General features: G+C 31.9%; 1 protein-coding gene across 2 annotated transcripts in view; it reads left to right on the top strand.

The window, feature by feature from the left end:
• The window catches only part of LOC139502925 (uncharacterized), a 57,800-nt gene extending 44,024 nt beyond the window's left edge, over window positions 1–13,776 (top strand). For both annotated transcript variants that reach the window (XM_071292593.1, XM_071292594.1), the window contains exons 13-14: window positions 11,786–11,842; window positions 12,301–13,776. In XM_071292593.1, coding sequence (XP_071148694.1) covers window positions 11,786–11,842; window positions 12,301–12,389 — 146 coding nt within the window. In that variant the 3' untranslated portion in view covers window positions 12,390–13,776. The remainder of the gene's footprint in view (window positions 1–11,785; window positions 11,843–12,300) is intronic.
• Window positions 13,777–14,617: the final 841 nt, after the last annotated feature.

Raw genomic sequence — 14,617 nt, 5'->3', positions numbered from 1 at the left:
AATGCGAATTTTAAATATTCATCGAGTTTCATCAAAAATTAAAGCAGAAGTCATTTCTAATAAATTAATGGAGAACATATTTATCATTTATGTGATAAATTATTGAGTAAATTTAATAATGCAGATTAGGGACACTTGAATGTAACTTCCTTAACGGTCCGTGTATATCTGCGTCCATTCGTTTTTCGTTTTGAAATATCAAAAACAAAAAACAAAAAACGAAAGCGTTTTCATTTTTCGTTTTTGATTTCTTAAAAACCATAATGAAAAACGAAAGTGTTTTCATTTTTCGTTTTTGATTTCTTAAAAACCAAAATGAAAAACAAGAGTGTTTTCGTTTTTCATTTTTGATTTCTCAAAAACTAAAATCGAAAAATGAAAGTGTGTTTTCATTTTTCATTTATGATTTCACAAAAACAAAACACGAAAAACGAAAAACGAAAGTGTGTTCAATTTATCTTTCCCACACTGTTTTTAATTGTCATTCAAAAAATGACAAAGTTGTCATTTGTCATTCATTTACAGGTGCTTGAGACAATGAAATTAAATTTATAACAATATTGTCCATTTTTGTTACATACCAAAAGGGTGAACATAAAGTTTTGTATATAATTTTAATTATTTCTCGATTTATAATGTAAAATGTTTTCTTTTCTTGATGTACAGTCATTGATAGTAAATGTTGCTAATGCAAACACTCCGGTATTCATTCAACATAATGTAGACAAAATAGACCGCATGACTTCTGAATTGAACTACGGTGATAAAGAAATCAAAGACTTTCAAATTACCTTGTTTATATCTTTGATAAATAATTAATTATTATATTTAAATATTAAACGAATCACAAATTTAAATTGTACCATATAATATTATATAAAGGTGGTACAAATAAATAGATTGATGACATCATCACACTAACAAGGGAGGTAACTACTTTTAAAACTGACACGAAAACTAGCCCGGTGGTTAAAGTATACATGCACTGGTTGTGAGATCAATACTACTTAGGGAGCAACCATTTGATTTTTAGGGGGGGGGGGGGGCTAGGATGAAAAATTTTGTCCTACATTTTTTTTTAGTTGTAATCTCTGTCCTGCATTTTTATTTTTCACTCTATTCGGTCCTGGCTTTTTTTTTTTAGTTTATCCTGACTTTTTTATACCTCAATTGTCATCCTGCTTTTTTTTTTGCAAGTGTCTCATCCTGCCTTTTGTTTTTACTCAAAATTCCTGTTCTGCCTATTTTTTTCAAATTTCATCCTAGCCCCCCCATAAAAATCAAATGGTAGCTCCCTTATTAAGTTAATCGAAGATAATGTCGACGGATGCAAAAGTCTTTAACAATCTGAACATTATGGGTGGGTGAACTTTACTTTTAAGTTTAGAAAGATCGATCAAAGATTATTAGAATTGATTACTAAGGTCCATCTGCCAGTATTGGACGATAATGTATTTTGCTTGATCGATTGATTAAAAAACAACTTTCTGCAATTTCACAATTCAAACTGGGATATTAAATCATTCAATTATTTTGCCATTTGGAGCCTATTCGGTATAAGTTTTGCTTATTTGTGAAGACTCCGTTGATGGGGGATATTGGAATTGAGAATAGTGGACAAAAATATAAATGATAGAGACAATGGACCAAGAAATAAATAAAATAGCTAGAATAATGGTGTGAAAATGTAATGTAGTTTGTCTCTGGGAGATTGTTATTGGTTATTATACGGTTTCTCTTTTATTTCTATGTCTATTAATTAAGAAGCGTGCTTTCATTATTTGCCAACATATTACTTATATTGCAAACTACCATAGATTTCAGGTAATTGTTCTGCACAAAACCACATTGGAGTCCCTGCATTTTTTTTCAAGTGGACCTCAGTTACCCAACCTAACCCATCATTACATAAAAGTTAATAAACAAATGTCTACGGCAATACTTTTGTCCGCACAATGTGTAAAGGGGAGCTGGGAAGCTGGATAAAAAAAAATCAAGGTTGCTGTTTGGCTTATTTTTTCAAAGATAGGTCCAAAGTTGGGGTCGAACACCCAAACCCCCCCTTTTACCGAAAATGTAATAAAAATTGTCCCCACTAGGTGCAAAGGGAAGCTAGGTACAAAAAATGTAGCTGAGGTCTACAGTAGAAAAATCCAGGGTGTTGTTCTGCTTAGTTTTTTTTCTAAAGTAGGTCTAAAGTTGAGGTCGGATACCCTACCCAACCCTTACCGGACAGTTAATAAAAAAAAATCTGCGGCAATACTTTTTCTGCTCTAGGCGAGAACGTAAGTTAGAGATCTAGGGCCTACTTGATCAAAATTACAAGTTAATTTATAACACGGATTAATCTTTTTTAGCTAATAAATAATGTTCTTGCCCACCATACTTCGAATACAAAAAATAAACCTTTTGTCCAATCATATTTAAGCGGAATCCACTAGTTCAGAGGTAGAATGTTTTGTAAAAACAGTTTTGTGTGGCAAAAAGTTAAAGGTTTCTTTTTATGCAGAATAATTATTATTCAGTTTCATGAACTATTTGACAGGATGCCGATAATAAGGAAAGCTATTTCACACAATAGTGCAATGTTGCCATCATTTAAAAAAAAAATCATTATTATTTACGATTCTATAAACACTCAAAAGTGTTGACTATTTAAAACGTAAAGCGGACAGTACGCTGTGTAATATATCGAAAGCGATTGATTTGATAATATAGTGGTTATTTATTAATTAAAACATTTGAAGTGCGTTTGAGTCTTATGCAACATTTGTGTTTATATAAATACTTGAAAACTGGCTGCTACCGACCGGCTGCTTGAGCCTGGTATCACAAACTCCGCATTTTCATTACAGCTGATTACATTGAGTGTGTAGACAAAGGTTATATCTTTTGTTTGCTTGCTTGTTAGCTAAACCGTGAAGTCATTATTAGGTAAGGTATACTACCCTCCTGTAGAAGGATCCTAGTCCTACAGACAGATTGATTGGTTACCTGTCGAACTAGTCTACTCTGAAAGGAGGGTATTTTACCTAATCTAATAATACAAGCAAGCTAACCAAGGATGCTACCTTTGCCTACACACTCAATACAATCGGCTGTAACTTTTTTACATAAAAGGTCGCAACACCTTGCCAAATTATTGGGTTCCAATAAACGTTTGGAAAATGAAGTCAATGTGCTTTCCCATAGGGTTTTATGTAGAACAATTACCGGAAATCTATTATGGAAGCTTGCAAAAACAATATCAAAATCGAAATCTAACTGAACAATGAAGTTACTCACATTAAAAAAGGTTGAGACATTGAAGGCCAAATAAGTTTTCATATTTCATATTCTTGCGTGTCTTATTTTAATCAGACGGTCATTACAAAGAAATTTAATATTAAGACAAAAATTAATGTAGAGTTTCATTGGTGAAATTAACACTACGATACAAATAAAGGATTCTCAAATGATCATGACTTTGCTTAAAGTAAAATGATCAATCAATCAATCAATCAATCAATTGATCAATCAATAAAACTGAGAATGGAAATAAAAAATGTGTAAAAGAGACAACAGCCTAACCAAAGAGCACAGCCGAAGGCCACCAATGGTCTTCAACACAACGAGAAAATCCCTCAACCAGAGGCGGGCTTCAGCTGGTCTCTAAATAAAAATATATACTAGTTATGTGAAAATGGACGTCACACTTAACTAAAAACATATAAAAAACTAACAAAGACCGGATTCTCCTGACTTGGGACAGGCGCAAAAATGCGGCGGAGTTAAACATGCTTTGTGAGATCTCAACCCTCCAACTATTCAACTATAGCCAGCTAATGTAAAATAAACAAACACACACAAATATGTACAGAAAAACTCGGTTTAAAAGAAATCCGAGTCCGATGTCAGAAAAGTAAACATAAGAAACTACGCAAAATAAATATGATTCATAAATTGACAAAGAACTACTAGCAGTAACTGACATGCCAGCCCCAGACCCCAATTAAACATATCAAAATGACATATAGATATAAGAAGATGTGGTATGAGTGCCAATGAGACAACTCTCCATCCAAGTCACAGTTTGTAAAAGTAAACTATTATAGATCAAAGTACCCTCTTCAACACGAATCCTTGGCTCACACCGAATAGCAAGTTATAAAGATCCCCAAAAATGACTAGTGTAAAACCATTCAAACGGGAAAACCAACGGTCTAAACTATATAAAAAACGAGAAGCGAGAACCACATCAACAAACGACAACTACTGTGGATTCATTTTTATTCGTGGTATACCAATTTTCGTGGATTTCGTGGGTCACAGCGAACCACGAATTTAGAATTCAACGAAGAATAATGCCGATAAATGTGTATGGAGCCGCATGTGTTTTTCCGGTTATGTTATGCAGTTCAAGTATAGTGTTGACTAGCGATAAACATTGTAACATAACACGTGTTTTTTATTGAAAGAAGATACAAGTATTTTAATTAAATCAATAATAAATATATCGAATATCAGTGGTTATTTACTTTTTAAAATTGATTAAAACTGTTCATGGAAAATAACTGCAAGTTGTTAATTACCGTGTCATAGTTTGGTTTACTAGTGATTAAAAATCAATAGAATTAAGTACGGGGATATTGCCCGTAGGTAATTAATAGTTATCCCATAAGGACGCGGTGTGTCAGTGTAAGATCATCCCGATTGCCGGAGTCCAGAGGGTGATCTTACCCTGACACACCAAGTCCGAATGGGGTAACTATTTTACATCCCAGCTGTTTTAGATTAGACCGAATACCATTTACAATTCATAAAATCAAGTTTTGAGCGCCACACAACCATTATAACTTTATAGATTACTATATGATGTATACCCTTAATGAACCCCTAACACGATGAGTAGATATCAATCAATGTCAACTCGCCCCACTGGCCAATCGGCCCACACTATATCGCCACTTAATGAAAAAATCGCCCCACTCTTATAACCGACTCACCCAACTTTAAAAAAGTGTAAATCAAATTGAACAATCAGTCTGACAACTCATTTATTTAACGAAAAGGGTTTAAACCCCACTGAGTAAAGATCTGCCAACTCGCCCCAGTTATAAAAATATCTTGCTTCCTTTAAGTATGTTAAATTTCTAATAGTTCGTATCCAGTCGTCCTGGTGAAGTGGTATGTGCCGTAGCTTTATATGCTAAAGGTCTTGAGTTCGAATCCCAGCATATACACTGAATTTTTCTACGTGAATTTTGATAGATAGTCTTCTCCGTATAATTAATTAATATGAGGCAGGCATTACCTGTAAATGGGGACGAAGTCTGTATGAATTGTTTTTTTGTAACTTAAGTATTTGTTAAAAAAAAGAAACCGAAATACCGTAACGTTTCCGATTTTGGTTCTGTTGTTAGGGATTTTAGTTGTGACGTTATTTAAATTATGACGTCATATGCAATGTAAACAAAGAAACGCTATCATCAGGTAACGTTTTTTCATATCAAGGAATTATTAAAAATGAAATTGGTATTGCGCTTTCCTTCCTATTTTATACTAGACTGATAAATATATATTTTACTCAAAGTTTCATACAAACGAGACCGGAAAAAGGAAGTACATTGTACATTTCTGCGCCGGTCCGGGATTTCAAAACACGACAAAAAAAAATTTGAACGATTTTGAGTTCATTAGTACAATGAAAAATTCGGGAAATTTTCCCGAATTTTTTTTTTTATTGAATTTTCTACTGTTATTGGGGACTTCGTCCCCATATAAGTTTTATACTGGATTTGACATTCCCGCCAAAATGTTAGAGAACAAAGGGAAAGCATGCATAACAAAGAAACTTAAACTGGGGTGATCTGGTTGGGGTGATCCGGCTCAGATCACCCCTTTTAGAACAAAGGAGCTGGGATGTAATATTGTTTATGACAGGAACATTTATTTCACACCTTTTACTTATATGATTGTTTATTATATCGTGATTAGGGAAATGAACTTTCAATCATAAAGTTTTGATTGCCTTATAGAATCCTGACAAGCCTTTAATATGAGGCAGGCATAACCTGTGAATGGGGACGAAGTCTGTATGATTTTTTATTTTATAAATCAAACATGTTAAAAAGAGAAACGGAAATACCGTAACGTTTCCGATTTTGGTTCTGTTGTTAGGGATTTAGTTGTGACATTATGACGTCATATTCAATGTAAACAAAGAACGTAACGTTTCCGATTTTGGTTCTGTTGTTAGGGATTTTAGTTGTGACGTTATTTAAGTTATGACGTCATAATCAACGTCAACAAAGAAACGCTATCAACTTATAACGTTTTTTTTTTTATAACAAACAATTTTTAAAAATGAATAAGTACTGAGTTCCTTTCTTAGACTGATAAATATACATTTTATTCAAAGTCTCATGCAAACAAGACCGGAAACGAAGTAGATTTCTGCGCACATCCGGAAATTAAAAAACACGACAAAAAAAAAATTGAATGATTTTGAGTTCATTAGTACAATGAAAATATCGTGAAAATTTTCCCGATTTTTTTTTTTTTTTTTTTTTTTTATTGAATTTTCTACTGTTATTGGGGACTTCGTCCCCATATAAATTGTAAAACAAACAAATAATAAGTTGGCTTTGTCCATTATTGTAATAGAAGTTTTCAATGAACACTTTAACATAAAATTACCAAGCGAGGATTTTGACGGTTCAAAACTTTTTCGATGAATTCCTTCCTTCTTTTTTGTTTGTTTTATTATTGATCAAACCAAGGAGGTAATATGATCTCCTAAATCAAAAAGAAATCCACGAATTACGTATCTGATTTTTTTCATTTGTAAACAGCGATCCACGAATTTACGTATACCACGAAACGTCTTTTTTTTTCTCTATCCACGAAAATTGATACCCACGAAAATAAATGAATCCACAGTACTGTTTTTGTGTGTTATTATTTGATTACTAGACCAAATATTTCATGATTTTTTATTATCTAGGACTGTATTTTTGATTAATGATTAATTACCAAGTTTAATAAAAACCTAGTGTGTGTATAGCAAACATAATAACTTTGGCTTGAAAGACGTTTATTTGTTTTTGCCTCGGCCAAATTGATAAGAATAAAATCCTAAGATTGAACGCGTTCGTTCAATAATCTTATTAAAATTCATATCTATATTAATGTTCTCATACATATAAGTATAACGAAATCAGAGATATACCTTTTTATTAGATTAGTTCGTCTAATTTACAAATGTAGTATTTTTATCTGAAGTAAATTTACTAACTTCTTAAATAAAGAATTTGAATACGAATATGTCCATAGTACATAAATGACCCACTCGCACTATCATTTTCCATGTCTAGTGGACCGTGAAATTGAGGGTCAGAACTCTATATTTGGCATTACAATTAAAAAGATCATATGATGGAGAATATGTGTACTGAGTTTTGCGAGAAATATGAATACCTACTCAAATCCAATCTATTAGAAAAATCGAGTTATTACAAAAGAGTGTCCACCATGCACTTGCACTGTACTATTATTAATATAGTAAAATAGAATGATATACAAATGGATGAAAATCATATATACAAGATGTAGTAACTGTAATATACAAATATTAATATAGCATATACAAACAAACCAGAATGTACTGATTTGTATCACTACAATATACTACAGGACATATACAAGATATTACGTTGAAGTTGATTCCCTGTCATTTATTCACCATACACGCAATAACTTGTCTCAGAAAGAAAATCTTATCTGTATATTAACCTCACTTTCGGGTATAGAGATGTGATATTTTTTTCTGAAACAAGTGCTTGTGACAATCCAAAAGAACTTGCAGTCATTCGATGTTCAGTACTTCAGTACTTTGATTGTTTGAAAATGATGTATAAATACCCTGCCACATTCGGTATGTCTTTTTGTTAGATGTTTTTTTTTCATCTGTTTTGTATCGATCTCATGCGTTAAGCCCTTTTTCGATGATTTGTATAGTTTGTTCTTATGCTGAGCTGTAACAAACTGTTTCAGGTTCAGGGGAGGATTGAGCGCTCACAAACATGTTTAACTCCGCCATATATTGCATGTGCCTGTTCCAACCCAGGAGCATGTAGTTCAGTGGTTGTCGTTTGTTGATGTCTTCATATTTGTTTTTCGTAATTCATGTTGTTTTAAAATAGGCCGTTATTTTTCTCATTTGAACTGTTTCATATTTTTCATTTCATGGACTAATGTAGCCGACAATACCGTATGTTTTTTTCTCATTGTTAAAGGTTATATGGTTGCTTGTATATAACTGCTTACATCCACTACATTTGAACTTTGTAGGATAGTTGACTCATTTGCAATAATACCATATCTCCTTATTAAAAAGTTGAGGGTGGGGGGGGGGGGGGTGTATTTCTTTGGAAAGTTTCAATGTTTTTCTCCCAGGTCACCCAGTTTGAATAGAATATTTTGACATTTTGTTGTGCTCTTGGATTTGAATTAAGAGCCAACCAGAGCTCACAGCCTATTGGTGGGTAGTTGATGACTATGGTAAGCTCTGGATGTCTTTTTGAGTATTACATACATGTACGGTGATTTGGTGATGTATTCCTGTCATGCATTGTCCCATAATTACTTTATATAGACAGCTTATCAGTCAACCTGATCTATCAAAGTAGCTCTTGTAGCCTTTTGTATAGTCAGACGAGAAAAAAGATATAATCTGACTTAGCTTGGTATATACATGTATATTTAATATACTCATATAAATATAAAAAAGAAGATGTGGTATGATTGTCAATGAGACAACTCTCCACAAGAGACCAAAATAACACAGAAATTAAAAACTATAAGTCACCGTACGGCCTTCAACAATGAGCAAAGCCCATACCACATAGTAAGCTATAAAAGGGCCCGAAATAACAATGCAAAACAATTCAAACAAGAAAACTAACGGTCTAATTTATGTACAAAAATTGAATGAAAAACAAAAATGTAACACATGAACAAACGACAACCACTGAATAACGGGCTCTTGACTTGGGACAGTTACATACATTTAGAATGTGGCGGGGTTAAACATTTTAGCGGGATCCAAAATTCAAGTCAAATTGATATTTTAAAACAACATAAAAATAAAAAAGTGTAAAAAAAAATTATTTTAATAATTGTTGAAAATATTATTGTGTTTGTGAGTGAAAAACTGCTTGAAATTGTAGAAATATTCGAAAGTAGCTCTCTCGTTTTGTTCTGCAGCTACGTTAAAGGAACACCAATCAAGTAATCGATCTTTATGAGTATGGATTCAATATTCAATGTTATAAAATATCATGTTCTGCTTGTCGTACACTCAATAATACTTAAGTTGGAATAGATCTACGAAGACTCAAGAACGGGCATGTGTGGTTTGGCAATTGTACATGCCCACGGCACAGATGTCCAGATATTGCTCGGAAGATGTTTTGGAGAAGTTACGATGCTACCGGACATGGAAAATTAAACTGTTACAGTATATTACAGAACACAAAACTGGCTATCTTTGCTGTTAACACAAGTTAAATCTGACAAGGGTTACATTAAAGCTAAAAATCCCAATCCCACGGCATCAAATAATTAAAAAAAAACCATATGACCTAGGCCTTTAGCATTGGAGGGCTAAAACTAGCATTGAGCCGTATCCAGGTCCTAAGTAGGAAATAAAGAGATGTGGAGTAAATGTACACGGGACAAAATCGCACACAATATATAGAAAAAATACAAATTATTAATGAACAGGGCTTTTATTCCTGTTCTTCATCTTGAAAGTAGCAGAAGGGTCTTCAACGAGGAACCGGACCATTGATACTCATTATACAAAAGTAACATGGGTTAGTGCAGCGGACTACAAAAACAGAAGCTCCTGGTTCGATCCCCGTTCCAGGGAGAACATTGCCTATCCACTATTAATAAATATGTTTAAACTAACAATATCCACACTTGACTATGTAGATTACATTGTTTTTTCTTCATCCTACATATGTCTTTTGATATTGCTTCTACATGTAAATACTAAAAGTCTTACACTGTATCTATATATTTTGCTCCGAGACCAGAACATAATAAAATAAATAAGACAAAACTTGCGCTTTAGATTAAGAAAGGTCCGAAAATTTTGTAATTTTTTTTTCAGTTCTTCCGGGGTCCTTGAGCCCTTCCCTCGCCAAAATATAGTTTGCTTTATTTGTAATAGAGGCTAGTTATGCTTCTATATTATCATCTTATATCAACCTCTCCAAACTTAGTACAAAAGTAACATGGGTTAGTGCATCGGACTACAAAAACAGAAGCTCCTGGTTCGATCCCCGTTCCGGGGAGAACATTGCCTATCCACTATTAATAAATATGTTTAAACTAACAATATCCACACTTGACTATGTAGATTACAATGTTTTTTTTTCATCCTACATATGTCTTTTGATAATGCTTCTACATGTAAATACTAAAAGTCTTACACTGTATCTATATATTTTGCTCCGAGACCAGAACATAATAAAATAAATAAGACAAAACTTGCGCTTTAGATTAAGAAAGGTCCGAAAATTTTGTAATTTTTTTTTCAGTTCTTCCGGGGTCCTTGAGCCCTTCCCTCGCCAAAATATAGTTTGCTTTATTTGTAATAGAGGCTAGTTACGCTTCTATATTATCATCTTATAGCAACCTCTCCAAACTTTAAAGTTAATATAACGCATCCTTAGTGTTTAGATTGATAAAGACTTTTGCATCCGTCAACATTTTCTTCGATTAAAATAATTTTGATCTGACAACCGCTGTTCATGTATACTTAAACGACCGGGCTAGTTTTCTTGTTAGTTTTAAAAGTAGTTACCTCCCTTGTTAGTGTGATGTTGTCATCAATCTATTTATTTGTACCACCTTTATATAATATTATATTGTACAATTTAAATTTGTGATTCGTTTAATATTTAAATATAATAATTAATTCTTTATCAAAGATATAAACAAGGTAATTTGAAAGTCTTTGATTACTTTATCACCGTAGTTCAATTCAGAAGTCATGCGGTCTATTTTGTCTACATTATGTTGAATGAATACCGGAGTGTTTGCATTAGCAACATTTACTATCAATGACTGTACATCAAGAAAAGAAAACATTTTACATTATAAATCGAGAAATAATTAAAATTATATACAAAACTTTATGTTCACTCTTTTGGTATATAACAAAAATGGACAACATTGTTATAATTTCATTGTCTCATGCACCTTTAAATGAATGACAAATGACAACATTGTCATTTTTTGAATGACAATTAAAAACAGTGTGGGAAAGATAAATTGAACACACTTTCGTTTCTCGTTTTTCGTTTTTCGTTTTTTGTTTTTGTGAAATCAAAAATGAAAAATAAAAACACTTTCATTTTTCAATTTTAGTTTTTGAGAAATCAAAAATGAAAAATTAAAATACTTTTGTTTTTCGTTTTTCGTTTTGTGAAATCAAAAACGAAAAACGAAAACACTTTTGTTTTTCATTTTGGTTTTTGAGAAATCAAAAACGAAAAATGAAAACACTTTCGTTTTTCATTTTGGTTTTTAAGAAATCAAAAACGAAAAATAAAAACACTTTCGTTTTTTGTTTTTTGTTTTTGATATTTCAAAACGAAAAACGAATCGACGCAGATATACACGGACCCTTAACAATGTAATTGAAATTGAAGATGATCTACAATCTACAACTAACATGTAACTATATGTTATTTATTAATATATTTATCTAATTTTGAAAATATTTTTAAAGGTACAACATCAGCATCTACCTATAAAGATTTGACATTTTCTTATCATAATGTTTCAGGTAATTTTTATAACATCTCTCTTGCAGTATGTATTATGATAATTTCGTATTATCGAACACACGTATGATTTATCGCAAGTTAAAAAAAACTTTAAATGAATAGTATGCACAAGGGACCTACAGCTACAGAAATATAAGGAAAATCAAAATAAGGCTAGAGATTACGTATCAAAGGATTACTTTAAATTACTTAACCAATCACTTACATGAGACATTTATTTAAATATACCATTATGATGTATTGTAATATAGTTTGAAACAGCATTGTAAACATTCGGTTGACAATGTCTTCTCGCGGGTTACAATCTGCTCTATCAACTTCTCAGATATGTATTATTTATATAATGTGATAGTACGTTAATTCAAAATAGAAATGTTTATAAAGTTATCTAGTACCAATGTTGTGTAATGTATGTTGAAAGTACATGTCTTTTGTAAGGTATTTTGTTCTGTTTTAGGCCAAACAAATTCAACCGGTACACAAAGTACTGAGTCATTAAGTTTAGAGCAAATTGAATACGCACCAGCCAACAAAAGTTCTGCATGAGTTATACTAATGATAACTGTATGAAGATTCAGTGACTTTGAATGATAACCAAGATGTAGAGTAAAATATAACGAAACACTTTTATGGTTTTATTCAACATATGACTACATTTTGAAATGTATATACAATGTGTTATAAAATAATGTTGACAAGAAATAACATATTTCTAAAGATAGGTCTACATTTCTACACCAAGCCTACCAACAATAAACTTTTGCCGTTCGATAGAACAGGTTGACTTTTACAAGATTGTTGTTTTTGTTCTTATACTTTGTTACCATTAATTCGGACGAAATCGTTTTTTAAATAGTGTCAATAAGTGTCAATAACTATCGTTTCGTGTTATTGTACCCTTGAACTACATTCAGAAAAACAATCATTAAACTCACTCTTGTCTTAGAGTTTATTACACGCGGAACAAGAATTATACATGCCATCATTATTGTAATATCATGGGGAAGTTTTTATATGTTTGTCTTTCGTGTTGCCAATGTTCTTTTTCTATATACTTTCTTGTGTTTCTTTGTGACATACTTGATCGTTTTAGAGTGATTAAGATTATGATAAAACTAATACTGTTGTACCCAAAATGTTTTACATTTTTAACTAGTATGTATGTCTGTTTGTTTTGTTCACACATCGTTTAAAAAAAATGGAATTTAATGTAACTGTCGTACAAGTGAGATAAATTAAATAACTATCAGAAGTGTTTCTCGTTTCTCATTTTTTATATAGAATAGATCGATGGTTTTTCCGTTTAAATTGTTTTACACTATTATTTGTTTTGGCCCTTTATAACTTGTTGTTGGTATTTGAAGACAGTACTTTGACCTATACTGTTTTACTTTGATATTGCCGTTTGATTACGGACCTCCCGTCTTGAAATTTCCTCGCAGTTAAGTATGGTTTTTTTTCATTTTACATTTTAGTGTAGTAGAAAAAAACCTCCCAATGATCAAAATTCAAGTCTTATGCTAGATCAAAAGCTTGTTTTCCTGCAGATATCAATCAAACAAACAAAAACATAGTGTCATGGGAGATTTTCGGGCCATTCACATGGCCTTGTTTACAAACATTTGATTGCAAATGAGTTTATGTACTGACCCCCATTACGTTTTAATCCTGTAGTTGAACATCAAAGTGCATTCATTCTTATTAGTTGTTGTATTTTATAACGACACGTTTCATTACAGATATTATATACTAATTAGGGCAGCAAAAATCTTTCGGAATGTGTGTGTTCTCATTGTATTGATTTTCGTATATATAATATGGTCTTTTCTTTATCAAAGAGTCCCCGATAAGATTCACGAAACGCGTTTGATGTATCAAATTGTAAGCAAGGTACCGTTGGTTAACTTTATATATATAAACATGATATATATGGTTGTGTATTGACTTAAAAAAAATATGCAACATTATGGTTTTTTTTATTAAAGAGGAAAATCAAATATTGTCTGTGTTTGTTTGACTATTATTAATTCTTTTGTAGGTCTGGCGCAAAATTGAAATCCTGGTATCTATGAAGAGTGTATTTAATTATAAATGTAGTATAAAAACTGTCGGTAGTATTCGTTGTTAAAATCTATGTGATATGGTTTTTAAAGGAGAGTTTTCTGATTGGCAATCATACCAAATCTTGTTATGTTATTGTTTGGGTTTCAAATCCAACAAAGAGCACTGTGACAGAGTGCAAATTTTCTCGATAAGAATAAATTCAATTTCATCCAAACTTACTTTTATATCTAGTAAACCATTATACATCAAACTATTTCTTATATCATGACTTAGTATACAAATATAGACCATACGTATCTACTATCGAAGCAAAGATGTTGTTGTGGGATTTACTTGGACTTGGTAAAACACTATAGATAACCACAAAATGTTCTTGTTGATCTCACTTTGAAAAAGTGAAAAATAAATTGTTTAAACATTCATCATGCATTTCTTTATTTGTCTAAATCCTAGATGTTTTCAATCTTATTAAAGAAAATATTCATTAAAACATTAAAACATAATCTACCAATCAGCTGAATTCTTTAGCAAATAATAAGGTCAAAGTGTATTTGGCAAAACTATCGGAGTGTGTGTGTGACCACAATGTTTCTTAACTTCACACTTCATTTGGCATATTAACTATTTTGATTCACTTCATGTGTGCTTCTTAAGTAGATGAAATGTGTGTTTCATTTCTAAAGAAAATGTGGTATATTCGATGAATCACA

Source organism: Mytilus edulis, chromosome 14 (genome assembly GCF_963676685.1).
Source record: "Mytilus edulis chromosome 14, xbMytEdul2.2, whole genome shotgun sequence".
Classification (NCBI taxonomy): Eukaryota; Metazoa; Mollusca; class Bivalvia; order Mytilida; family Mytilidae; genus Mytilus; species Mytilus edulis.
Note: the sequence above shows the minus strand (reverse complement) of the source record. Positions and strands in the feature narration are given on the sequence as shown.